The 25,949-nt window shown below is 40.7% G+C and overlaps 2 protein-coding genes across 5 annotated transcripts; one reads left to right on the top strand and one right to left on the bottom strand.

Annotated features, from left to right (window-relative positions):
• The first annotated feature begins 1,299 nt into the window (after positions 1-1,299).
• On the top strand, positions 1,300-17,614 carry LOC119884114. 3 transcript variants are annotated; one of them, XM_038694607.1, is made up of 14 exons: positions 1,300-1,828; positions 3,489-3,644; positions 4,740-4,858; positions 5,308-5,479; positions 5,587-5,705; positions 6,352-8,014; positions 9,290-9,400; positions 10,943-11,118; positions 11,337-11,431; positions 15,698-15,828; positions 15,945-16,125; positions 16,775-16,952; positions 17,168-17,234; positions 17,568-17,614. In XM_038694607.1, the coding sequence occupies exons 1-14, from the start codon at positions 1,336-1,338 to the stop codon at positions 17,576-17,578; spliced, it is 3,672 nt and encodes a 1,223-aa protein (XP_038550535.1). In that variant the 5' UTR covers positions 1,300-1,335; the 3' UTR covers positions 17,579-17,614. The 3 variants fall into 3 exon arrangements, with proteins under 3 accessions (XP_038550535.1, XP_038550521.1, XP_038550529.1); XM_038694593.1 differs by lacking the exon at positions 17,568-17,614 and having other exon boundaries at positions 17,168-17,535; XM_038694601.1 differs by lacking the exon at positions 17,568-17,614 and having other exon boundaries at positions 1,301-1,828; positions 16,799-16,952; positions 17,168-17,534.
• Positions 17,615-17,654: 40 nt separating this feature from the next.
• zgc:65811 (uncharacterized protein LOC393524 homolog) lies at positions 17,655-25,878 on the bottom strand. Of its 2 annotated transcripts, none has more exons than XM_038694612.1 (9): positions 25,734-25,878; positions 25,452-25,585; positions 24,559-24,664; positions 24,374-24,471; positions 21,545-21,619; positions 21,336-21,437; positions 21,003-21,098; positions 20,808-20,891; positions 17,655-19,844 (listed from the first exon to the last, which is right to left on the bottom strand). In XM_038694612.1, the coding sequence occupies exons 2-9, from the start codon at positions 25,515-25,517 to the stop codon at positions 19,638-19,640; spliced, it is 834 nt and encodes a 277-aa protein (XP_038550540.1). In that variant the 5' UTR covers positions 25,518-25,585; positions 25,734-25,878; the 3' UTR covers positions 17,655-19,637. The 2 variants fall into 2 exon arrangements, with proteins under 2 accessions (XP_038550540.1, XP_038550541.1); XM_038694613.1 differs by having other exon boundaries at positions 17,655-18,925; positions 25,734-25,877.
• Positions 25,879-25,949: the final 71 nt, after the last annotated feature.

Here is a 25,949-nt window from a genome sequence, read left to right as displayed (position 1 = left end):
CAGTCTTTTTTAATAAATGGAGATTTCATTTCAGTGAAGTATAACAAACTAAACAATGGAATGCAAATTATTGTAAATGACACACAGGAGTTAGGTGGTAAATTAATCTTCCAACGTGACTTACTGGATGATTTATGTATATCAATCAAGTGAGGAGATTATTTAAAAGAGGGCAAAGGTTAAATATCACTGAATGTCAGGAGGACATGAGATCTGTCAGAAGGGCAGAGCCTTTCTTTCTGTAACTTCATGTCTTAATGTCTTCTTTTCTATTGAATAAGTGACCTATTCATTATGCTAATAGTATTACACAGATGGAAAACATGGTATTTTAAAGATACATATTTAATGTGTGTGAGTTTGTGTGTTTTAACAATCAATTTCTGTTCTTACAACATTGAGAAATTATACTTTGAAATGATGCTTTGACAGATAGATAGATAGATAGATAGATAGATAGATAGATAGATAAGTCTACATGAATTTATCAGTCTTCATAAAAATAATGCTATACATTTGGTGACTTAGTGCAAGGTAGTGCTGCCCTCTAGTGGACAGAATAGAGTGTGCTGAAGTTGTAAATGAGTCTCTGCAGCGATTTTAATCATACTTAAGTAAAAGTATAGGGGTATGATCAGCAAGTTAAAGTATCAAAAGTAAAAGTACTCATTATGCAAAAACATGGTCCTTGTGACTAATAGTTTAATATATGTGACATTATTAGATTGTTAACACTGTATCAAAGCATGATAACATGTTACAGCTGGAGAAGTGGAGCTAGTTGGGCCCTCTTTATATACAGTCTATGGTTGGGCCCATCCAAAAGGAGACAATATTAATTGAGATGATTAATGGACAGTATTTTTGTTTTACTTCTCTCTGGTTTGTAGCTTTTTGTGAAACAATGCGCTATTATTGTTATGAGTTATTTAAATGAATCCCTCTGAAAGGTTTAGAGGGGAAATGTCTCTTTGGTGGATCTGCTGACAATTAATGCAATATCTGTTAGTGGAGTAAAAAGCTGAATAGGAGTAGAAGCATACAGTAGCAGAAAATGTAAATGCTCCAGTAAAGCTTATACCTTAAAATCATACTTGACTGCAGCACTTGAGTAAATGTAGTAGTAGTCACTGATCATTTTAAACCTTGAACATAGAAATAATACATGTGAAACACATGGGGAACATCTGTAATAACGTTAACTACTGATCACGTGCCACCTGGCTAATTAAGGCCAATTAGTGAGCAGGTGTGTTGGCAGGAAGTCTACAAAAATACTGCTGCCGTTCCCTCTGCCCCAGTGTTTTGGTGCGCACAGAGAAACTCTAATTTGCAATGCATTTCAAACAAAAGGGATACCGCGTCGGCGTCCTCCTCCTCATTTACTCCATCACAGCAATCACTTTGCTTTCAGTGGGTTGGTGTGAGCCTGATGTTTATATTCACAATGACAGGAGCAGCGTTTTAACGACGAGGGGCCTCTCAACTCAGCCCTCTAACCGACAGGGCGGGCAGTGGCTACACCTCGACTCAAGGCAGGGAGAAGAGTCCAGAAGTCTCCCATACCTTCGCGACTTCGCGGAAAACAGGGACGGGACACAGAGTAAAACCCCTGGTGGCGGGGCCGAACAGACACTCAAACCCACAATGGCGTCTGACCAAAACCGTAAGAAACGGAAGCAAACCGAGGGGAAGTGGATGGACCCTCCAAATAAAGACTGTAGCAAGGGGGAAATGAAACCTGTCATTCACGGCGAGTTTTACATTATTGGTCAACTTGAAATTCGTATTCCTGACGTGGGCGACCAGTCATACTCTGCTGAGTCAGGTAAAATCCCTCCTCTTCGGTTTTTTGAAATAGTGCAGTGCTTTTTCTCTATTAACTCATATTGGAGTGTGGCTCGGGCTCTAAATTTAAGCCCTTTACACTGACAATAAATTAAAAATCAGTTGATCTATATGAGGCTCTGCATCAGGTCTCTGCTCTCAGCTTCATATCTGAATCATTACATCTTCTAAAGTTTCTTCCTGTATGCAAAAGGTCATATAGGGTTTGTGTTTTCCTATTTTAAGGAATGTGCTGTTTAGTCCTGGATGACCAAATCTTAACCTGGATAATATTGTCTACTCCTTCCTGTAGCTACTTCTGACTTTATCTCCATGTCCCCTTCTTCCCACTGCTTCTCCTTAAGTCTGTAGCCTAGCTGTTTATCAGTGTACTTTTTTGTGGCTTCTTGTGCAAATACATCTGCTGATTATTTTTCTTTGACTCCAACAGGCATAAGTTCTGGTCAGTGCTGGAATGTAACTAAATACATTTACTCAAGTATTACTACTGTACTTGAGGTACTTTACTTAACCTCTTTCTGCTTTTATGTCCATGCACACCTAATAATAATCAGATATGATCTATAAGGAGCACTTTTAATTTAGCAGGGAGGGTGCACGTTAATAAAACATTAATGTAAATGCACCAGAGTTGGCCAAAAATTTATTTTTCTTCTGCAGTTGTTACACAGTCGACCTAAAGTAATTTAAAATGAAATCATACATTATGAGAGCATGCAACAAACATGAGATAAAAGACATTGTACTGAATTACTACTTTGTGTACTTCATGTAGTTCAAGTACTTTAAAAACTATTAAAACATATGCAACATGAAACTCATAACATAATTGGAGTACAAATGTAAACAATAACTGAAAGGTGTTTGTATATAGAATAATATTGTTAAAGTATAAGTTACTAGCTGAAACATACAGAGTAGAAACATGAACAAAGCAGCACGCACAGTTTACATCAATCTAACCCATTACATACTTTTGCTTAAGTAATATTTTCAATGCAGGACCTTTTTATGACTGTCAAAGCCACCAGAATCTATTGACAAAAACAGTAACCACTATGGTCTACCGCTTACCCGATCGATTTTGTGTTGTAGTGTGACTTTGGTGTATTATTATTTTTTTTTAAACCTTTAAAACACAAAAGTCACCCAATAACACAAACAGTCTAACCGACTGAGGCAGCGGTAGACGAGCATCACCAGTCTTCTGCAAGTTAAAATTACAGTTTTTGTCTGGTGGCTTTTTGAGAGCAACATAGTGACTGTTTCTGGTTAAACAAAAATGATCTAACTCTTTTACAAAACAATCTGTATGGATCCTTTCCACAATGTACACCTGTAATAACATTCTGAGCCTTACGTTGCAGCCCTGTCTCGCTGCTGCCAGCTGCAGGGCTCTCGTTCAGAACTCAGTTGTCCCAATTAGTTAGACACAAAAACGGGGTCCAGGTTGGAAAATACCATAGTTGGCCTATAAGGGTGTTTTGTGTAGCTGATTTTTATTTTAAGGAAAATCTTAACCTAAGCAGTTTTGTGCAGAAGTCACTGATTATTTCTATATATCTATAAAAATATCCCCCTGTCTCATCATTTGAATTCTGTATAGTGTCTATCTGATGTGATTTGTTTTTGTTTACCAGTCCAGTCTAAGGGAGGCCAGGAGAGGATCAGAGGTCAGCGGGTCAGCGCCTCAGAGCGGAGCTGGCAGAGGCTGCAGCCTGTGGTGGAGTGTGGAGATGATGCCATGACTCTCACTGTCAGAAGGAGACGAGCTGTACAACTGCTGCTGGACCGGGGTGAGGCTACACCTTCACCATTTACAAATACTCCAGCTTTATGTTTGAGATAGCGACATTGTTATACATGGCTTGGAATTTAAATGTGGAGATGCTGTATACTACACAGTATACACTCACTGTCCACTTTATTAGGTACACTAGAACTGCCTTTGTTCTTCATGGTATACCTTCAACAAGGTGTTCAGAGACATTGGTTCATATTGACATGATAGCATCACGCAGTTGCTACAGATTTGTCAGCACATCCATGATGCAAATCTCCTGTTCCACCACATCCTAAAGGTCAGGCTCTTCTGGATTGAGATCTGGTGACTGTGGAGGCCATTGGAGTGCAGTGAACTCATTGTCATGTTTGAGAAACCAGTTTGAGATGATTTGAGCTTGACGTGGTGCATTGTCCTGCTGAAAGGAGCCGTAAGAAGATGGGTACACTGTGAGATGGACATGGTCAGCAACAATACTCAGGCAGGCTGTCGCGTTACAACGATGCTTAATTGGTATTAGGTGTGTCCTCCTGAAAGCAGGATGGATCCATTCTTTCATGTTGTATACGCCAAATTCTGTCCCTACCATCTGAATGTTGCAGCTGAAATCGAGACTCATCAGACCAGGCAACGTTTTTCCAATCTTCTATTGTCCAATTTTTGTCCACACAACTGCTGCTCACTGAATATTTTCTCTTTTTCGGACCATTCTCTGTAAACCCTAGAGATGGTTGTGCGTGAAAATCCCAGTAGATCAGCAGTTTCAGAAATACTCAGACTAGCCCGTCTGGCAGCAACAACCATGCCACGTTCAAAGCCACTTAAATCCCCTTTCTTCCCCATTCTGATGCTCGGCTTGAACTTCAGCAAGTCATCTTGACTAGTCTACATGTCTACATACATTGACTTGCTGCCATGTGATTGGCTGATTACCTAATAAAGTAGGCGGTGAGTGTACTTGCACCTAGTGTCCTTCGAGTTTAAGCTATTTTCTGAAGTTGTATGCCCTTATGTAGTACAGTAACATGTGCCTTTATGTTAATATCTTCAGTACAGTTTTTCTTAAGAGTGAAGTAAAGGTTTTCTTATGGCTCTCTTTGGATCTCAGTGAATGAGTCATCTGTGCCCCTGTCCCAGCTGCCACCTCAGTGCGGCTACTCTGTTCAGACCACATGGAGAGACCTCAGTCTGATGGTTCATTATAACGCCTGCGACGTCACACAGGAGGTATAGGATCCGTATAATTTTTTTATTTAATATCAGATACCAATTCACAGGCTGGTTCTATCACTCCAGATTAGAACTAGCTAGTACTGTCCTCTGCACAGAAATCTGATTAAATGGGCTAGTTTAGTTTGTTGTTTAGCTTTCTTTTGGTTTGTTTCTAATTCAACTGAAGCCTTTCCATTGTCTTCACAGTGAGCGACTGTTAACTTGTACCAAACAAAATATTTTTTGTAACGGAGTAATGATGAATCGTACATTTTAAATGAAATGACACTCTTATGTTATCTTGACAAGATGGTTGGGGACTTCCATGCTTGTTGACTCATGTTTTTAATTATTACTTTATGAGAAGTTTTTCATAATTAGAAATGTCCTCTCTAATGGAGGTAAAATGTTTTAGCCAACAGCAGTTAAAGTATAAAAGAATGCTGTTTTAAATGTGTGTTCAGGAGGGCCGCTATGTGTTGCCTCTGCTGTGGAGGGGGACTCCAGTCAAGATGTCCTGTCCAGCCTCTCAGATCCAGCCACAGGCCGTGGGCCCGTCCTCCATCTGCTGCTCCCCGCATGGTATGACTGTCAAAGTGCAGGGCCTGTCTGTTACAGAGGAGCTGGGGGTAAATGGTAAATACAAACTAACATTCAGTTCACTCTAACGAATATCTACCTCTCTGTGGCTTTTTCAGAAATATATACTGTGTGACAATAGTTTTTTTTCCTTTTCACTACAGTCAGAGGAACATGGACCCCTTTGGTGATGTTGGCTGAGCAGTGTGGTTACACTTTAGACAGACAAGGTGCAGAGATCGTAATCGCTGCTCCATTTGTTACATGTGGCATCACAGTAAAGGTGAATTTCAGAAAAGTCTTAACACATTTGTCTTAATATCTGTAGGGGAGTAGAAAAGTGTGATAGGCCTACTAATGACTCATTCAGTACTTGCATCACAGTGAAGGATAATGTCTTCATGTAACTGGTGTGCCATGATTCTTGTGTAAAATAAATATAAAATCCAGTGTGAATTTAAAGTAAACATGAATTCTTTAAATTATAAAACTTACAAGACGTTTTGATTTTTGAACCACTACATGCACTCTAAAGTTATATAATTGGGACCTGAAAATGCTTCAAACATTACAGATGTAACTACATGTACTCATAAAGTAAGTTAAACTAGCTCATTGGGGGTAAAGGACTGAGAGTCATAGCATTCGAGAGAAGATTAAAAAACACTGTTTTACGCAAGCCTCAGTGGACAGAGGTTCCCCCCAACAACAGTCTACAGAACTGATACGTGTATAAAATGACCCCCACACCTTTCCTGACCTCAACTGCTAAATATGAGAACTGTTTACTTCTGTGCACCTTCCGTGTGTGTTTTTAGTGTCTAAATACTGAGTTCATGCAGAGATCAGACATCAACAATCCTGTACTAAATGTAACCTCATGTGTTCTTTACAGACATCTCTGATCTTTTTTTTTTTTTTTTTTTCAGGATGGAAAATACACACTTTCTCTTAAAATAGGAGAAAATACATTGTCACTGGCCTGTCCCATCTCTCTACCTGAAGAACTCCCAGTAACACGTCAGCCTCTGGTCAAAATCCCTCATCGTCAAGCAAGAGGGCCTACTGACCATACAGAACCTTTTCCATTTGCTCCACCTTTCTACCTGGCCCCACCAAACTATCCCCACCCTACATACCACCACAAGTATCCTAGTACCGATGGACACGACACATTTAACCCTACTCTCTCATATTCAACTTCCGAGTCCACATTTGGCCCACAGTCTCCCGTTGATTCCCAGCCAGACCACCAGGACTACTATGCCCATCAGATTCCTGTGAGGGAGTCTTATAAACATTTCGGTGTTCAAAGTTCTCTCTCATCTACAGATGTTCTAGAGGATTCAGGTCTGCTGTATCCAGATCTGCAGCGAACGCAAGAAACTCCTGTATTGGGTCTTTCTGAGAAGCGCAGTGCAACACATTCTCCCTCCTCAGATTCAGGCTTTCCGATTCAAGCTGAAGCGCCACCTCTCCATGTCTTCAATCAATACTATCACTACTACCATCACCCTAAAATCCCTCTTCCTGGCCCACCTCAAGACCCTGTTCCAGGCCATGAGATTCCTAAAGAACAGTCTTTAACTAATCCTCATAACCCTGAATTTCCAGTCTTCCCCCCCATCGAGGCTCTCAGCAGAGTTAACTCGGACCAGGTCCCTCAACTCACGCCTGATGCTGCTTCTCATCCTTACACCCTTCCAAGTCCTGAATTTGTTCCCAAAGCCTCTGCACCTCATACACCTTATCCCCCACAGCCATATCCATACCACTACTTCTATTACTTTCCACATATTTCTAGTGGCGAGGCCAAAAGATTGGCTCCTCTCAACAAGGGCTTTGTTCATCCACTTCCTCACTCATCAGACGTTCATCAGCCAAAGCCAGATAAAACAAACTTCCAAAAAAATAGCCCAGAATGGATCAAACATCCACCTTTGTCTGACGACGATGATGTAAAAGCAGAGCTGGATGACAAAAAGAACACAGTCCAGCCTCCCCTCCCACCTGGACCAGACGCTGTTGCAGTTCCTCCCCCAGAACAACCCTGTTTCCCCACACCGTCATTCAACCATAATCTTCCTCCTTACCCTTATTACCACTATTATCAAATGTATTATGGACCTGAGAGTTTACTCGGCACTGACCCTGTGTCTCCAACTTCATCTAAAGAAGAGAGAGACCCTCTGCTTCAAGCAGCTTCCTCCCCACCACAGCATCCATCATATTTTAAACATCAAACCACTCCTCCACCCACAAAATCAGTGTATGATGATCACAATAACCCCTACTATTATTACCACCTCTATCAGCCTATAGTGTCTGTAGACAAGCAGGAACTACATCCTTCAAGCAGTGGAAACTCTGAAAAAGCATCCTCAAAATCAGAATCTCAGCTTCCCTCAGACTACAGCACGAAGGATTGGCTGGTTCATGCTGCTGAGACAGGATATCCCAGCATCCCACAGCCACTGCACAGTCCCTTTCATAGCCTATATTCCCATTATATTAGTAAGCAACATCCTAATGATTACTTTGGGCAACCTGCTGGAGAAGAAGCAGAAGAGAGACTGGATGAAGAAATTGGAGGTAACTGGTGACCGTGATTCCACCAGCTATAACACCTGGTGATGTTTTAGTTGCCTATAAGTAGTTGTCTAATTGAGCTAATGGATTATGTTTTATGAGAAGCAGCTTTCAGTCTTTATGCTTTTACTGCAGATTGCCACAAGGGGGCAGAACATTATTCAGTCCTAACAGGTCTAGCATCTGGTTATGGTGGTAACTAGACACCTGAATGCAAGGGCGTAGGTTTGGTTTTAACATTGATAGGTACACTGCGGATATATCATGTCACTACATCTTCCAGCCCAGGGGCGGGGGTGGAGGGCCATCTGCCTCGACTGGTTAGGGTTGAGAGGGGGGGGCGGGAGCACAGTGTTCATAGAAGTAAAGGTAATAGTGGTACAAACTGAAAATGGATGGTACAGATATTTATAGAAATGATAATTAGAACTAGTAAACAATTGTAGCAGCAGGCGACTCGCAGCCACAGATTAAGACTCCATAGCTCCAGAACCAGAAAAACCAGCAGAAAGCGATAGGAGAGGGACAAGAAAGCACAAGGCTACGGGAAAAGGAAGAAGTCAAGTTAGTAACATGCATTGATGGAATGAGGTTGCATCTAGAGGGAGAGAAAGAAGAGACAGGAGCTCAGTGCATCATGGGAAGTCCCCTGGCAGTCTAGGCCTATAGCAGCATAACTAAGGGATGGTGTAAGACTCAAGCCAGCCCTAACTATAAGCTCTAGCAAAGAGGATAGCCTTAAGCCTGCTCTTAAATACAGAGAACCTGGTTCTACATTTTGTTACTACAAAGTCGGCTGCTTATCTACCACCCCATCTTGTTCTCCTGTGTTAGCGTGAAGTTTCAAACACCGAGCATCTCGGTGATCATACGAACTCACACTCACTCCTGCCTGCGCGGTGCAAGAGGAGAGGGTATAGTACACGTTTGTATATTTTTCACTTTCCCCTTGATGGTCTGTCACTCATCGGACACTAGTGGCTTTTAGAAAGTTCAAAGGGTCTGAAAAAGGTAGGTAGTGGACCAAACCACTGAGGCATGAGGGCAGAGGGCATAATCTTTCAAAACTCATTGGAATCGTAAAAAAGAGAGCTGTAAGCGGTTTGTGTACCAAATACACTGAAAAGACAATAACTGACAGGATTTTTTATTTTTTGATCAAAATAATTGCTAGGGACAGTTCAGTAGTCACTAGATATTGGTTGGGACTTGTACCTGCTGAATAGAACAACTGAAGTATAATTAGATCTCCACTCTTTGTTTACTCTCTGCCCTCAGGTGACCTCAAGACTGCTCCATACACTCCCTCTGCCTCACCATGTGGCCTTGGCTCGGTGTCAGATTTTGTTGGCAGTGTTGCTTTGGGCTGCTTTATATACCCTGTGAAGGGTGAGTCTCTCCCAAAACAGATCTTTCAACACATGGCTGAGAAAAAGATAACTGACAATAAAGTAAACTGGATGACTCATGTATGGGCTTTCAGCCATGGAATTATAAAAATTAAATGCAGTGTAAACCACTTGTCAACAGCTAGGACAGCTGTTTTTAAATAATTCTCTTATAGTAATCAAGTAGTCCACCTACAGTGTTCATTTTGGGTCTTTTCATACATGACAACATGGAAATAAATTTGAATATTTTATTAATACTTTTCAAACTCTGCTACTAGTTGGACGTTGATAGGGTACAGTTAACACCAGTCAGCTGTAACTTTATGACCACTGACAGGAGAAGTGAATTACATCCAATGGCACATGTCAGTGGGTGGGGGCAAGGCTTCTTGACGCTCATGGGGAGCAAAGGCAGATAGAAAGCTGTCTGAAAACGCAGTATATCGCACTTTGTTATGTATGGGGCTGCTTAGCCGCAGACCAGTCAGGCTACCCATGCTGACACCTGTCCACTGCTGAAAGAATTGGACCACGGAGCAATGGAAGAAGGTAGCCTGGTCTGAATGTTGTGTGTTTTGTTTTGTTTGTTTTTTTTACATCACGTGGTTGGCCGGATGCGTGTGCGACGCTAATCTGGGAAACGCATGGCACCAGGATGCGCTATGGGTAGAAGGCAAGCTGGCGGAGACAGTGTGATGCTTTGGGCAGTCTCCTGCCTTCATGTGGATGTTACTTTGACACATACCACCTACCTTAGCATTGTTACAGACGATGTTTTTCATGGAAATGCTATTCCTTATGACAGTGGCCTCTTTTAGCACAATAATGCATCCTGCCACAAAGCCAAAAATGTTCAGGAAAGGTTTGAGGAACATAAGTTCAAGGTGTTGACAAATCTCATTCCAATCAAGCTTCTGTGAGATGTGCAGGACAAACGAGTCTGAGCCATAGAGGCCCCACCTTGCAACTTACAAGACTTCAAGGATCTGCTGCTAAAATCTTGGCGCCAGATACCACAGCACACCTTCAGAGGTCAAGCAGTCTATTTTGGCGGCAAAAGGGGGACCTACACAATATTAGGCAGGTGGTCATAATGTTATGGCTGATTATGTATTGTCAGGCTGTTATTAAAAATTTTAAGTGCACTGAAACCACTGCCAAGCTGCGGGTTAGTAGCCTATTTGGGCAGATGTGGTTCTGGAGGAATAGTGGGTCGCCTACTAATCAGATCAGCGGCTCAATTTCCGGCTCCTCCAGTCTGCATGTGGAAGGGGAGCAAGATACTGACCCCCAAATTGCTCTCATTGGTGTGTGAATGATACTTTCTAATGAGCAGTTGGCATCTTAGCCTCTGCCATCAGTGTATGAATGGGCAGTGTGTGTGTATGAGTGACTGTGACATGCTGTGTAAAGCGCTTTGAGTGTTGGGAAGACACAGTATGCAAGTACAGTCCATTTGCGCTACTGATGTTACTGGCAACTGTACAATTGTTGTTGGACTTTCAGTATTCATGTTTTCTGTGTGTGTTTGAGCCAACAGACTGTACAGTGGGACAGCATTTAATTTTTGCGGTGCCTGACTCTGTGGTGGAGCCCGCAGTGGCCCCCCCTGTTCATTTCTCAGAGGTCAGTAATGTGTCCTGCACACTCCAGAGGCTGACCTCTGACCCCGACATGTACATTATCCCCCTGGATGGCTGTGGAGTAAACAAACACGTAAGGCACACATCTGCTTGTATGTAAACCAGGTGATGCAGCCCCCTTTTAAAAAAAAAAAAAAAAAAAAAAAAAAGGCAGATCACTTTGATGCTTTGACTGTTCAACTTTAATGTGTGTGTGTGGAGTAACTCTTCATGAAAACTTTGGCTGACCTCACTTGCATCAGATTGTTTTGTGAAATGATGTAAACCATTTTTCTTACATATCTTTGTTAGGTGTTTGGTCAGACAGCGGTTCATCTGGTGGAAGTCCATGGTAACTCTCATTCTCTTCAAGGCCACAGCTCTGTGCATGATAACTCTCCTGTCAGGTATGTCGTGGAAATTATATTCCTGGTGAGGGGCTGAGCAAATAATTGAGTTACAACAAACCGTTGCCTTTTGAAGAATTTATTTAAAAAGAGAATTAAACAGAAGTACTACAACACAAATCAGCTGGACCAGAGGTTCTGTCTTCTAAGACAGTCCCTAACGTCTGGCCCCGAGCAAAGGGATGCATAATCATTTACACAGTCTAGGTCTCTGTTTTGGCAGACAGAGATCCTCTCTCAGCCTTGAATGAACGTTCCAGGAGAGGAACAACAAGAGAGGGAAAGTACCAAAACAATCTCACAGCTCTGACCTAAACTCTGGTAAATGTGGACAGGCTAACATAAGTATAGGAGAGGAAAGGTTAAGGATAAAACATAATAGTAGTAGTAAAAGAACATACACAAAAGATTAAATGTAAGAGGACACAATTGTCTGCCATAACAAGGTATATCACTACTTTTTAAAGTACACTTAAAAAGAGGTTACCTTGGTATTAGAAGGCTGTCTTTTGCCACCATCTAATTCTTTAGTCATGTTCTGCATGTTTTCTCTCTCGTGAAGTCAAACATCTGCATTGTAGCACTGAAGTTTGTTTTAACATCCATTTCTGCTGGATACTAGAGCCTTTAGCCCTCAGCTGTGTGAATTTCATTAACCATATTGATCATTTGTGAGTATCTTTTTATTTTCTGCAGCTGGCTGTATGGTGCAAATTATTCCTGCTGATCAAATTTGTTCTTTTTTTTTTTTTTTTTTTTTTTCTCTCACCCAATTGCACGGCCAAGGACTTTACAAATTGTCTACAGACAGTTATCGGCTAGTGTATTAAACACACATTAATGCAATCAGTAAAATGCACAAGGGATATTTCTGAATCTTTGCTCCTTTTGTCCGCTCATTTATATGAGAAGAATTTACAAAGCTTTCAAATGGCATTTTGCCAGGAGGTGGAGTTAATCCTCTGACCTTGATTACAACGCATTCTTGTTAGGGCCCGAGCACGACCGTGCGAGGTCCCTATTGAATTTGCTCGGATTTTTTTTTTTTTCTGCAAAGTAGGCCCAAATGACATGGCCTAAACATACTCGAAAACTCACCAAAATTTGCAAACATGTCAGAACCGGTGAAAAATTTCGTATTCTACAAGTTTCGCACATGGGCGTGGCAAAATGACTCGCTAGCGCCACCTAGAAAATTGGAAAAGATTAGCCCCTCGTTCACGTTCAACCTACATGTACGAAATTTTCTGGGGACATGTATCATATCAAGACGCACAAAAAAGCCTCAAGAACCCATAGCCTAAAGTCAACAGGATGTCGGCCATTTTGAATTTTACGGCCATTTTTGGATGATTTACACACTTCGTACTTTAACGAACTCCTCCTAGGGATTTAGTCGGATCGACGTCAAATTTCTGCTGTGCCTTCTAAAGGCATTGACGATGAAAAGTTGTGCTATTTGCGAGTTTTCGTCAATGGGCGTGTCCGTGGCATCGATGATTCGCTATGAAACAGGAAGTTGTTGTAACTTCAGTGTACATGCTCACATCTGGACCAAACTGTACATGTAGGATGAGAGTCCCGCCCTGAACACATGTACATGCCGACATTCACCCACAGTCATAGCGCCACCTGCTGGCAACAGAAAGTGACCTTTAACGAAGCAGCCCCCGCCGCACGTTTCACCTACGTGCACAAATTTTCTGTGGTACGTGTACCTTGTCCAGACGCACAAAAAAGCCTCTTGGAGCGATGCCCTAAAATCAACAGGAAGTCGGCCATTTTGAATTTTACGTCAAATTTTGGATGATTTACACACTTCGTACTTTAACGAACTCCTCCTAGGGATTTAGTCCGACCGACTTCAAATTTGTGCTGTGCCTTCTAAAGGCATTGAAGATGAAAAGTTGTGCTATTTGCGAGTTTTCGTCAATGGGTGTGTCCGTGGCGTGGCGTCAAAGATCAAGTCTTCGCCATGACACAGGAAGTTGTTGTAACTTCAGTGTACATGCTCACATCTGAACCAAACTTTACGTGCTTGATAACTCTCCCACCCCGCTATGGAGGACCGATCCTGACACAGTCAGAAATAAATACAGAAATAAATAAGTGCTCAATAAATAAATAAGCATCCAATTAAATACACAAAAAAATAAAGTAAATAAATAAATGTAGGTAGTAATTAAATTATACAAGGAGACATAAAGGTATATATTTTAATTAGTGCCTGCACTTATTCACCTTTTGTTATAATTACCTTATTTATTTATTCAACTTTATTTATTACTGATTTTTTTAATGTATTTATGTGTGTTTTAATATTTTTGTCTGTTTTATTCTTCCTTTGTATTTATTTACCTTATTTATTTTCACCCATGGTATTTATTTCTGCCTGTCTTTTTTAAATTTTTGTATGCATTTCTGCCTCATTATGCAAATGAGGAGGGGCTGTGTCTCAATGGGTCATCTTCTCTGCTATTGGTGGACCAGTCAGACAGGAGAGCTCCTACTCTGCCTGCAGACATCAACAATCTTGCCCCTCACACAGTCAGATGGCTTCCTTCAGTGCGCTGAGGTGTTTAACAACTCTGAAGACAATACTACCAGCAATGTCTTCCTTCTCTTTTCACGTAGACGCTCCGACAGACAGTGCTTTCAGTTTGCTGCATGCATGGACACAGAACTGCGGTATAGGGAGAAGCACACGGTCAGCTGGCTGCAGCTAAATCTGGAGTGCACTCGTATTCAATTCTGTATGGTAAATTCAGTTTTAACGGAGCAGAGCGAGCTGACAGGCAGAGTTAGAGACTTTTTCTGTCTGTTTCTCTCTTTACAAAGACGCATGTTGCAGTCAGAGTCTTCTCTGAAGAGGGCAATGAAGTCTCAGTAGCACCCGATGCGAGCACCACATACAACACAATTTATCAAATTACACAACGGATATACAGTATGAAAATAAGATTGATTGGATTATACTCACAGGAAGTATAAAACCTCTTACATGCGTAACACAGTAATGTCAGGGAAATTACTTTACTTAGAATTAAGTACTGCAGTTGTACATTTGAAATACCTTCCTACCTTTCTGATAGGAAGCCTTCTTGAGGTGGTATAAAACATTTCTTCTTATATTCTGATTTGAGTTGTGGACAACTATGACCACATGAATTAAAAAAATTAAACATTTCACTGCCCAAGTCAGCTATAACACAAGTCTTGTTCATCAGACTACATGCTGTACAGTATTTGTGGACAGGATTTATTATGCATTTCTTCTTCTTCATTGCATGATTTAGAATAATAAGGTGAGAAATGGGTCTGTTCTGAATTCATCCTGCACTGCAGCAGCTAATAAAGTCCATTTAATCCCAAAAACGCTTTTCTTTTAGGCAGGCTGGAGCGAAAACAACTCACCTTTCTCAAGTTGTACAGTAATGTCACATGTGTATGAAGGTGGATCAAACAAGCTAATCTTAAATGTCAAAGTAGAGAGGAGCCTAGTAGGCCTATTTATTTTCATTCATTACACAATATGAATAAGCTATGCAGACAGTTGTAAAGAGAGATCATCTTTTTCTTCTGTTCTCTACTTGTTATAGTTACACAGTATTAGGGGTGTGGGCTGTATTAAAAGTATCCACTGTTCTCCCATGCTCTAACACAAAGTAACGATGAAATGTGTGCTGTTCTCACATTCTTCCTCTGTATGTACACATAAACAACAAGGCAGGGAAATATAAAAGGAATTTATTTTATTGTTTGGGTACATTATTGTTCAGTGTACATGCTCACATCTGAAACAAACTTTACGTGCTTGATAACTCTCCCACCCCGCAGACATCTACACGTCAATACCGATTTATATTCATAGCGGCAAGTGCTATGTAGCTCCACATAGGGGACACAGGAAGTGACATATAACACCTTCATGCGGCGTCATAACCGCATAGCAAATTCACAGCCGCACCGGCAGAGCTCCAGAATGTGCAACTCGGCCGACTCACACGCGGACGCGCTTACAAGTGCGAGGGCCCGCCCAACGCTGCTTGCAGCTTTAATTTTACCCTCATTTCTTACAATTGGAGGCATTAAGCCTAACACAAAATGGAAGAAAAACAGATTATAGTATGTCACCTCTACCCAAGTAATAAAACTTTCAGATACGTCTGGGAGGTGAAAGGGAGAGCTCTGGCTCTGCATCCACTGTTACGTTTGTTTCCATTGCCCACTATCTTCTGTATATCAGCTGCCTGTGTTGGTCAATAGGTTGCTGGTGGAATATAGTTCCTCCCCCGGTTCTCCAGGTGAAGTGAGGCTCCATGTGATGGATCAACCTCCTCCACTTCCTGTTCAGTCCACACCAGCCATTGTCACTGTGCAACTGAGAATTGCCACAGGTGACTGTCTTCTCTGTACGCTCTTTAAATTGCACACCATGCCTCCTGCTGACTTTGAACACCAGTTGCACGTTGTCTGAGCAACAGTTGCCATCTGCTTATTCTTTCCCTTATAGATGAGTCCTTCACCAGCTTCCACCCTGAGGCTCATCTGCCTCTCAGCCTCATGAGAGGCAGACCAGTTTATGTGGAAGCGAGCCTGCTGGACCCCCCAGAGCCAGGCCTGGTGCTGCTGGTTCACTCCTGTCTGGCTTACACTCGAGCTCCATATACCAGCTGGATGCTCATTTATGATGGGTATGTTGTACAGAGATAAAGGACAATGAAAAGAGTTAATGTGATTGTGTTGTGAACCTGTCAGCTTTGGTTGTGAGTGTTAAACAGAGTAAGCATGATGATGATTGACTTGCTATAATCTTTTCAAAGGATTTTGTCTCTTGACTGTTTAAAGGTAATTCATCCTTGAATGTTGCTTTGTATTTGCAAAGCTCAAGGGTTTTAAAAACATCTAATTCATTTATCTCTTTGGCTGGTTAAATATTTCTTATGCCCCGTAACACGTAATACTTTGCATTGTTGAATTAGTGTGTTATTGTACTACAACAAACTTCTGACTTTCTATCTGATGGTGGGAGCTCGTATTTACCCCTGAAGTCTGTTGTATTATGATTCTAACATGCAGCTGCAGGAGTCAACATGACATGTCAGTGTGTTATAAGCTATTCTCCTTCATATAACAATATAGTTTGTATTTTTCTCTAATAATGGGCCTAATCCCAGGATCTGACTTTACAGTATCAGTGCGATAATGGCTTGATCTGATAGATGTGGGGCTTCTCTAAGCCAACCTTCGGACAAACTTTAACATTTGTAAAAGTTTAAGCTATTGTACTGTGTATTGGAAGCAGTCTTGCAGCTGTAAATCCAAATGTTTCGCTGTGAAAAGATTTTACCACTGTGTGGTGTTCAGCTGCTCCAGCCAGGGTGATTCACATCAGCTTCCTTCCCCACGCTCTGACCGCCACGATGTCCGGAGGATCAATATCTCCAGCTTCTTGTCTCTACCCTCAGCAAGTCCCTCCTCCATGGCTAAAGGAGGATACACTCACCTGGAGGACCCAGAGGTAGCTCCCTCTTAACAAACATCCTCACAAAGTAAACACACATTCCTGTCTTTGAGGTGACCTACTGTCTGTTATGGGCTACTTCATTTTCAGGCTGCCTAAAACACAATAACAACCACTTGTAATGGCGGACACATGTACACAAGCGTTACTATAATGTGTGATAAAACCACTTCCTGTCCTTTTTTTTTTTTTTTTTTTTTTTCTCCCCTCAGATCTACTTTTTGTGCTTGACAGAAGTGTGCTCAGCTGCAGATGGTGACTGCACACTAGGCTGCATCAGTAAGTTCAACACAGTGGAAACATTGGGGAGAAACTGAGAAGAGGTCCAGTAGATTATCAGGAGACTAACAAATATGACGACTTGTGGGTTCCCATCCTACAGAATATTTGCTACACAAATGCTGCAGATGGATTTCTTTAAATGCACTAAATGTGTTGTGGCTGAATAGTTGGTTCCAATTACCCAGTTAAATCGTTATATTTCAATTTGCATTGCAAATGCAACAGAGCGTCACAAATTGGCTCACTAAAAGCCAGTATCACACAATGCAAATTCAACACAAATAGGGCTACGTATTGGTAAAAATTTCAGTCTTGTTTTTTCCTCCATAGGTCAAGAATGACGTGTGAACAATGAAATAAAGACACTGTCAACTGCACTCTTGTTTTGTTTTTTATGGAAATAAGTACAAGTCTCAGTGAAGCAGGCAAATGCCTTTTGTGGAATATTTATTTCAAAAATTGTGAACTTAAACAATATAGTGCAATGCAATAGTTAGTAGTACAGAGAGAAAACAAGCAATACAAGACACTTTGCTGTTTTCTTTCTAAACAGGACATTTTATGAACCTTTATTTGGTCACAGGACCTTGAGGAAGGAACCGAAACATGAAGGGAAAACTGTTTGACTGTAATGTCCGTTAATGGCAAGGTGTTTCCCTCGGTAACAAACCATCGTACGCAGGAAGACAGCACTTACTGCTTCATAGCTGAGACGCATTCCCTTCAAAATGTTTACACAATCAGTTAAACAGCCTCAGACAGAACCCGATGTGCCTGCAGAATATTTGTCACAATCTGAAACACATCATGGACAGAAGAAATTAAATGGAATGCAATTTTTAATAAGCTATGGCAAAGAAATAATTAATGGTGTATATAAAAATAGCAGTAACAAAAAAGTGAAGGTAACGGTGCAGTCATTACACCCTGACATGCAGAATGGCTAGTGTGATAAGTTGTCAAAACTAATTTGACCTAAACTTATGAGTTTATGAAATAGTTTAAAAGGATTTTTAAAGAAAATGTTCCCTTTTGCATTTATACATACATCTTTAACACAGTGATATTTGCCAGTGGCTCAGTGAGCATTTAAAACTCCCACATGCTGCAACAGACAAAAGCACTGCATATTAACATAACTGCTAAAAGGTTTGACATGTGGAAGTTTTATTTATATATAAAAAAAAAGTCTGGTCCTCAGATTACACATTATACGCCTGCAATCATGTAGAGGGCTGTCAGGCTAGAGTGCACCTGCTGTCTAGCTTTGACCGTTTCAAGCTAGATGCATAATAGCTAATTATAAGCAACATCCATTTCACAAGGAGTTGTAGTATGATTTAAAAAAAACAAAACAAATATTGATGGCAGCTCTGAACAAAGGAGGTATTTTCTCTGCAATGGATCAAATTATTAGCACAATGTATTGTTTTAGGATATAAAAATGCTTTTAAGACCATTCCAAGTTCAGTTCTAAACTAGTGATCAGTAGTTCACATGCAGATAAAAATCTGTACACACTTATTTGCTGGTTTAGCCTGAATTCCAGCGATGGTCTTTGTTGATGAGGCAGGGGGTAAGCTTTGAAAACTGAATCCTTAGTACACGGTCGAATAGTACGTCCTGATCTCCTGCTGGCCTTTCTTGATCTGTTTCAGGAGGGTAACTGCGCAGACCATGGCAGTAATCTGTTATGCGGACACAGGAGGATGGGGAAGTAAAGAGCAGGGATGGGACAAAGGAAAAGTGTGCAGTGAACAACCAGCTTCCTCATCACCCCCAGGATGAACCCAGTCACAGAATGAGTTGGTGTGAGAGAGTGGTTGTACTTTAAAGCACCTGCTACTAATCTGCACGCAGCCACATAAGAAGCTTGTGTGGAACTAAAACAGGCAAAATGTTCAATGAGGAATAAGTAGACACTTCAAGGAGAAATCCAACATATGTATTCTTTAACAGTAGATACATTTTCCTAAAAAAAGAGAATCTCAGAAGAGGCTTCATTCACTGATGCCACATCAAACATCACTTTCCAGCTAAAAGTTAGTGAGGGGAAAAAAAGGAGTTGTTTGTTTGCCTACTGATGCATGATTGCAGAAAATGTGTGCAAAATGAAAAAGGTGCCAAATCTCAATGCAGCTGTGCCTGGAAAATCTTGACACATCAGCATTTGCTCAATAATCTGTGGGAATTAAAAACAAACGACATAACACGGAGGGCTGTTATTATTGTGCCATCTTTAAGGTTGGATTTTTCCTTTAAAGCGAGCTGAAGGCACTGTGACCAAGCTGAGAAGAGCTGAAGAGGTTCAGTAGTCACCCAAATTTGTATTCTCTATACCAAAGCATAGGACAAAGTCAAGACTGCGTAACAGCGAGAGTGAAGACTGACAAGAGCGCACTAAGCCTGAGACACAGGGATGTTGGCCACAGTGAGAGGGGGGAAGACTGGGTCCTGGTCAGGGTAGGAGGTGGAGGCAAAGCTGTGCAGGGGTTGTTGAGGGTTAGCCAGGACAGAAGTGGAGTGAGTCAGGATGATGTACTGAGGAGATGAGGCGGACTGACATATCTTTCTACTGAGGGTTGTGCTGCAAATCAGAGCAATGATCTTTGGGAAGCAAGGAAGCAAGAAAAAAGTGATGAAAAGGAAAATGTTTATAGCAAGGCAGGAGTATTAATTAGGAGAGACAGAAGAGTTTAGCGTGATTACAACATGGTCATTAACTGAACAAGAGCAAAAGACAAATTTGAGCTTGTCTATAGAGCCTAAGCCCATCCCTACTGCCCCACAGGACCTTTATTTTTTTTTAAAAATGTATGGTAGTCAATGGCGAGGTTCTTTTATAGCGCTTGAACTGTACCCTGAATTACACGTTTGTCAATTTACAAGATAACTGTCTATGCTGTAATGATAACTAAGGTTCATTGCTTGCTTGTTACTTGCTCGGTCAGTTAGTCCAAGCACAAATGTAACTCACCTGATTTATTTAATCCATGGACTTCTGGTCCTTTCATCACATCATCTACACATGTAAGTTCTTTGACGTTAACTTCAGCCATTGAGAGAAAAAGTTACGTTGTCATATTATTTTCATATTATATTGTGGTCTTCCAAATTCCGTATTTTCAGTTATGCTTTGACATTTTTACGACAAACTGCGACATCCTTGACTTGCAAAATTATCTTTTAAATTGACAAATGTGTAATTCAAGCAGGATCAAAAAACATTGACTACGTTCATATTTTTTTTCAAAATAAGTTCGTCCACCCAAATAAGCAGTTGTTATGAAATGTTTGATTTATTTCCTCCAGATAATATAAGATATTGCCTCAGCCGTTGTCCCTGCAGGAACAGCTACTGTAGCAGCTCTGACTATGGACAAACTCATTTGATTTTAAATACAAAATAGATGTAAATAATAAATGGACAATGTACAGTGATTAATAAAATGCTAATTAAGTATTGTTTTATAAATACCCCCCCATTTACCAGCCAGTTTCAGTCAAAATGTTTCCTTAATTTACTGCATCTAACTGTAGAAATGTGCTGCATGCAAGATAACTGCCTACCAAAAGAGCTCCAGTTCCGACAAAGATGCCCATCACAAGTGAGGCTTTACTGTTAAAGACATCTGCGATGACCCCTGGACAATTCTATAGGAAAACCAGAAGAGAAACTGTTAGCACCCTCTATGCTGTTGTGATCCCAGAATACAGCAGTTCAATTTATATTACATTTAAACCAACTTCATTAGACCAACTTACAGGCATGACAATGTTCTGCCAAAACCCATCTGGTTTGGGACAAGTCTTTTGAGCCAGCTCTATCACCACGACCCCTGTCACTCCGCAGCAGTGAAGCTACAGAGGAAGGAAATTAAGAATACTGAAAATTACACTAATAAACAACAAAACATAATTGTATAATTGAAATATTGAGCCCTTAAGTGTTCAATATTAAATAAAAACATGAAATAGTTGTATGATTAAATGGTGTAAAATTTCAAATATATAAATCAGGCAATCGGGTGTTAAATTAGTTATGAAATTGTTTAAACACCGCTCATAATGAGGAGTGATGACATAGTTTGTGCTTACCATTTTCTGGATGAACGTGAGTGTGACACCAATGACTGGGTCTCCACTGTTCAAATACAGAGCATACATGCTACTGTAGAACTCCACAATACTCATACCAACCTAATGGTGAGGATTAAAACACAACATGGTCATAAATACAGGGCATGTACAGATTTATTCTATTTTTCATCCTATTTCTGTCCCCTCTCCCTCCATTTCCCTCTCACCTCATCACTCTTGGAATAAGCGAGCACTCCAGCAACAACTTCAGCTAATGCCAGTATGGACACCAGGGCAGAGAACTGAAAGAAAAAAAAAAAAAAAAAAACACCTTCATGAAACAGGTTAATAAAAGGATCAACACCTAGGAACAGGTAAACAAACAACATAAAGCTTGATCCATTTTCTCCCACTACTATTCGCTTGCAATAGTGGGAAGAACGCGAACATCGCACTTCATAGCGCCCACTGTTGGTGGGGTCAGAGTGGAGGATGCTGTCCAATCTACATGTCATCTTGGACAATGTCTCCCACCCACTCCATGACGTGCTGGTCAAACACAGTAGCACTTTTCAAACTGTTTAACTTCTCCCTCGAAGTGTCTGACACACAGACCCTTAGTATTGTGCAATACTTTATATTCTGTGCAATATTCTCCATTTTAATTTTCAGTGTGCAATATTCTTTGCTGCAATTCGTAAATGTTGTACAAATCCATGCTCCTTTACATATTTTTATATATTTTTTTACCTACCAACTTCTATTATTATTTCTATTGCTTCATGTCTTGGTGTGCAATGTGTGCAACTGTGACAAGAATTTCCCCCTGGGGATTATAAAGTATTTCTGATTTAAAAATAAAATGTAAAATGCCATCCAAAAAATTTGAACCTGTAAGAGGTTGGTAGCAATCTAAAAATATTGAGGTTATTTGTAATTTATTAATTTCACTGGCCACTGATGCAAATAAATTCCTCAAATTTTCTCTTGACCGAATGATTTAGACATTTTCTGTTCAGGCTGATGTACTTTACAAAACGTGCAGGGGAGCATGCAGTTTCATTAATAACTCAGTTTATCCACTATTTTTTTAGTTGCCTAGAGTCTAAGGGGGCTTTCACACCTACCTCGTTTGGTCTGGACTTTCAGACTTTTCAGTTTGATACGAACAAAAATTATAGGTGTGAAACCTCGACAATTATAAATCCGCCGTGACAGCTGGTCCTTTGACACAGACGACCACTATGGAAGCAAATTGCCACTCACATCTTTGGTCTCCCCTCAAACGGAGGTGCAGAATGATTGCTTACCATCTTCTCCTCCTTTCCTGCCGGCGACAATATAAGGTTCACATAACGAGGATTTTTATTTAGCGAATTTCAACTAGCCTTGGGTATAGTTGGTGCTGCAGGTAGTAATGCCGTGAAAATACAGTGGCAACGATATGCATCTGTTTGTCCCTTATTCATTCTTGTCAAAGCTCCCCGCAGAACTGTTTACAATTCAATCAATGTCAAGTGTGGGGAGACGCAACCCACATAGATGATGACGTCAGGACACAGGTATGTCAGGTAAAGGTTTTTATTGCGCACGCAGAATTGCAGTGTGAAAACAAACCAAAACTAACGGAATGTATCAAAATAGGAACTTTGGTTGGGACCTTATTTGAAATGGTGTGTTGCAATGTGTTGCTGTGCAAATGTCTTAATTGTGTCACAGCCTATTTTCTTCCTACAGCACACAGTCCTCCTCAGTTTTGTAACAGTTAAAGAATGCCTCTGAACTTTCCTACAGGGACATCCAGACGAGAGAAGATACAACTGGAAAACACTATTAAACAGGACATTAGAGGGAAAAGAACAAAAGAGGAATTTGAAACATTTTTGGGGTGAATCAGATTTTAACAAATGTGTGTTTGATTTTGCTACATTTGCAACTCCACTATCACTCCACTCTCATCTCCACTATCAACTACAGGATACCAACTTTGTTTGGGATATGATGTTGCACACCAGACTCAGTTCTTTGTGCACAAAAGAGAATAACAAGAGTGCCAAATAAAGAAAAAGGTTAAACGTGCAGAATTTCCAAAGATTCCGAGAGCTCACCATAGACAGAGCTATGAGAGGCTAAAGGATCACTTTACATTCCTCATTCCTCCCTCGCATCCATTACTTTCCCCACCTGTGTGGTGTGGGCGTTTTCAACATGAAACTCTGACAGTTTCAATACTTTGTGGTTAGAAATGGAGAAAATATACAGGTTTCGGGAAGTACAGTTATAGTGAGGACACTGGAGCACTAGACTGAGCAAGTCCAAAGTGAAGAAACGAAGTTGTCCATATTAATTTAAGTTGCACAAGCAAACGTGATCTCGGGATCAACTTCAGGAACTACGTGGTAACGTCAGTGCAAAAACTTTCCAACAGAAATGTGTGTGAGAGGTGCAACTGTTTTTATCTACTAAATAAGTTCTTTTTATACAGTCTCTTGATATCTCTTGGCCTTGAGTGTAAAACAGGCTTCTGTCTCTGAAAGAAGGCAGCTCAGACGGATTTCATGTTTCAGTCTTTTGAGCTTCTCTGAAACATTACAGGACTGCTTAACTCACCCATGTCACCTCGACTGAAATACTCAGCTCATTTACTTAAGTAAAAGTAACAATACTAAAGTGTAGAAATACTTTGATAGTAAATGTGTTGCATTCAAAATTTTACTTAAGTAAAAGTATCAAAAGTAAAAGTTCTCAAATGGCCCATTTCAGATAAATGCTGTGAAGTAAAAAGTACAATATTTCTCTCTGAAATATAGAGGAGTATATGTATAAACTCCAAATAGAAGCCGCTAAAGTACAGTATGTAAGTAAATGTACATTCCACCCCTATACCTTACAGGTGCACCAAGATTCAGGTAAAAACAAAAGATAATTTGCACCTAAGCGGTAATTACAGTGTGCCCATTGTGTAAGGCACACTACTGCACAACCGGGAAAAAAAAAACACAAACACTTTACACAACTTTACAAGGAAGTTACTCTGTAAAGAAAAAAAGTCTCACCACTTGCAGAGAACATCTTTTCTCATTGCAGGCACCGTAGTCTCCAAACACCACCACAATCAGCATCACTGACCCAAGAGCTATCAGTACAGTCACAGCTGATGAAAAGAGAGAGAGATTGAATCTGTATCAGAGGTGTCGTGCATTTTTTGGGGAGAAGTCAAGTTTGCAAAATGTGCACTGACCCATGACAAATGCACTTGAGTTGAGGGCCTCTATTTGGAAGATGCCTCTGGTGCTTTCGCTGAACCTCAGCCACAAGCCAAGACCCAGGAAGGCAAACCCCAACACCTGCAAAAACACAGAAATAAAAGAAAACCACAAAACACCAACATTTCTGGTTACATAGTTTCACATAATGCTCAGGGACAGCTGAAGATCAACTGGTATTCAAATTGTGTAGGACTAAACAGGTGGTGTGTAGGTGAGCAGAATTTATTTTACATGCAATGTACCTTACTCTAAATTAAAGTAAACCTTACTGGCATTGCGGCAAACATGTTTGCAAATCTATATGGCCCAGGTGGATCTGATCTAGCCCCAACCTGGAGTAAAATGAACGGATTTTTTTTATTTTATTTGAAAGTTATCCCAAAGCCCTAACATTCTTGCTATCTGGGATGCCATGCAAAAATGTTCTTAGAGGCCAACTGTGGGAATGCTAGGTAAACCAAAACCATTAAGAGGGACCCCTTTCAAACAACAAAACACAATGAAATGCAATGCAATGACAGGACAGCACAGGAAAAGCACAAAAAACAGTTTTTTTTAAAAAAAGTACTATGACTCAGTGCCATCTCTCTTTTGGTTCTCTTTCACCTTGGTGAGTGCTACTTAGACAGAAGAGGTGGATAGTCTAGCTGTCTATTACCATCGACAGGTATAGTTTATTCAAGGAAATTCACGCATCAGGTAACATGAGCTGGTATTCAGCAGAAACGAAACTTCTGTGACGCACCTAATGTGACCCAACTGTAGCTGTACTGTAACAACTTTCAGTTACACACCCACAAACAAAACCCCAAGTTTATTTTGTGTGTGTTTGCTTTGATGTGCATGATAAATTTGTTACACTTACCGCAAAGACGAGGTTGAAAATGAAGAGGATATATTTGCAGGCAAGGCCACATCCATCCAGTGCCATGATAAAGCGTTTGTTTTTCCACGTCCGGTTAGTTTGTAATGAACGAATGACCTTATCACTTCTGCAGGCTATAGAATACACACACGTAAGTTACATACACACATACTATAACCTACAATGTAGGATTTTGTATTAAGCAAAATATTTTAACGGTGCTTTTTCGTAATGTGTCAGTCACGCTACACACGAAATGACCTGTAAATATATTAAAGATACCTTTATTTGTTTAAATCCGTCTGCGGTCTCTCTCCCCTGACCTGAAACAGAAGATACACAAATTCCCCAATGATACTGTGTTGTCTTTATAGCTAAATGTACCCACGTTATGTCCCGCCTCTTTAGCCTGGCTCGGTCATTTAATTGGCTGAGAGGCGTGACTGACACGACGTAACACGTATGAGCAGAGGCGCTGACGCGGCGGTGGCGACCAGA

This window comes from Micropterus salmoides, unplaced genomic scaffold (assembly GCF_014851395.1).
Source record: "Micropterus salmoides isolate LMB-PRFRI ecotype aquatic unplaced genomic scaffold, ASM1485139v1 Ms_hic_scaffold_10, whole genome shotgun sequence".
NCBI lineage: Eukaryota > Metazoa > Chordata > Actinopteri > Centrarchiformes > Centrarchidae > Micropterus > Micropterus salmoides.
The sequence above is the reverse complement of the archived record's forward strand: the minus strand, read 5'-3'. Positions and strand labels throughout refer to the sequence as shown.

What these genes read in the sequence shown, in the direction of transcription:
- LOC119884114 (XM_038694593.1), top strand. Translation starts at nt 1,336, where the DNA reads ATGCATTTCAAACAAAAGGGATACCGCGTCGGCGTCCTCCTCCTCATT. An exon ending in AGAGGAGCTGGGGGTAAATG is followed by an intron (nt 5,480 to 5,586) that starts GTAAATACAAAC and finishes TTTTCACTACAG; the next exon opens with TCAGAGGAACATGGACCCCT. An exon ending in TGGATGCTCATTTATGATGG is followed by an intron (nt 16,126 to 16,774) that starts GTATGTTGTACA and finishes CGCTGTGAAAAG; the next exon opens with ATTTTACCACTGTGTGGTGT.
- zgc:65811 (XM_038694612.1), bottom strand. Translation starts at nt 25,517, where the DNA reads ATGGCACTGGATGGATGTGGCCTTGCCTGCAAATATATCCTCTTCATT. An exon ending in CTCAAGTGCATTTGTCATGG is followed by an intron (nt 24,472 to 24,558) that starts GTCAGTGCACAT and finishes TCTTTTCATCAG; the next exon opens with CTGTGACTGTACTGATAGCT. An exon ending in TCACGTTCATCCAGAAAATG is followed by an intron (nt 21,099 to 21,335) that starts GTAAGCACAAAC and finishes CTTCCTCTGTAG; the next exon opens with CTTCACTGCTGCGGAGTGAC.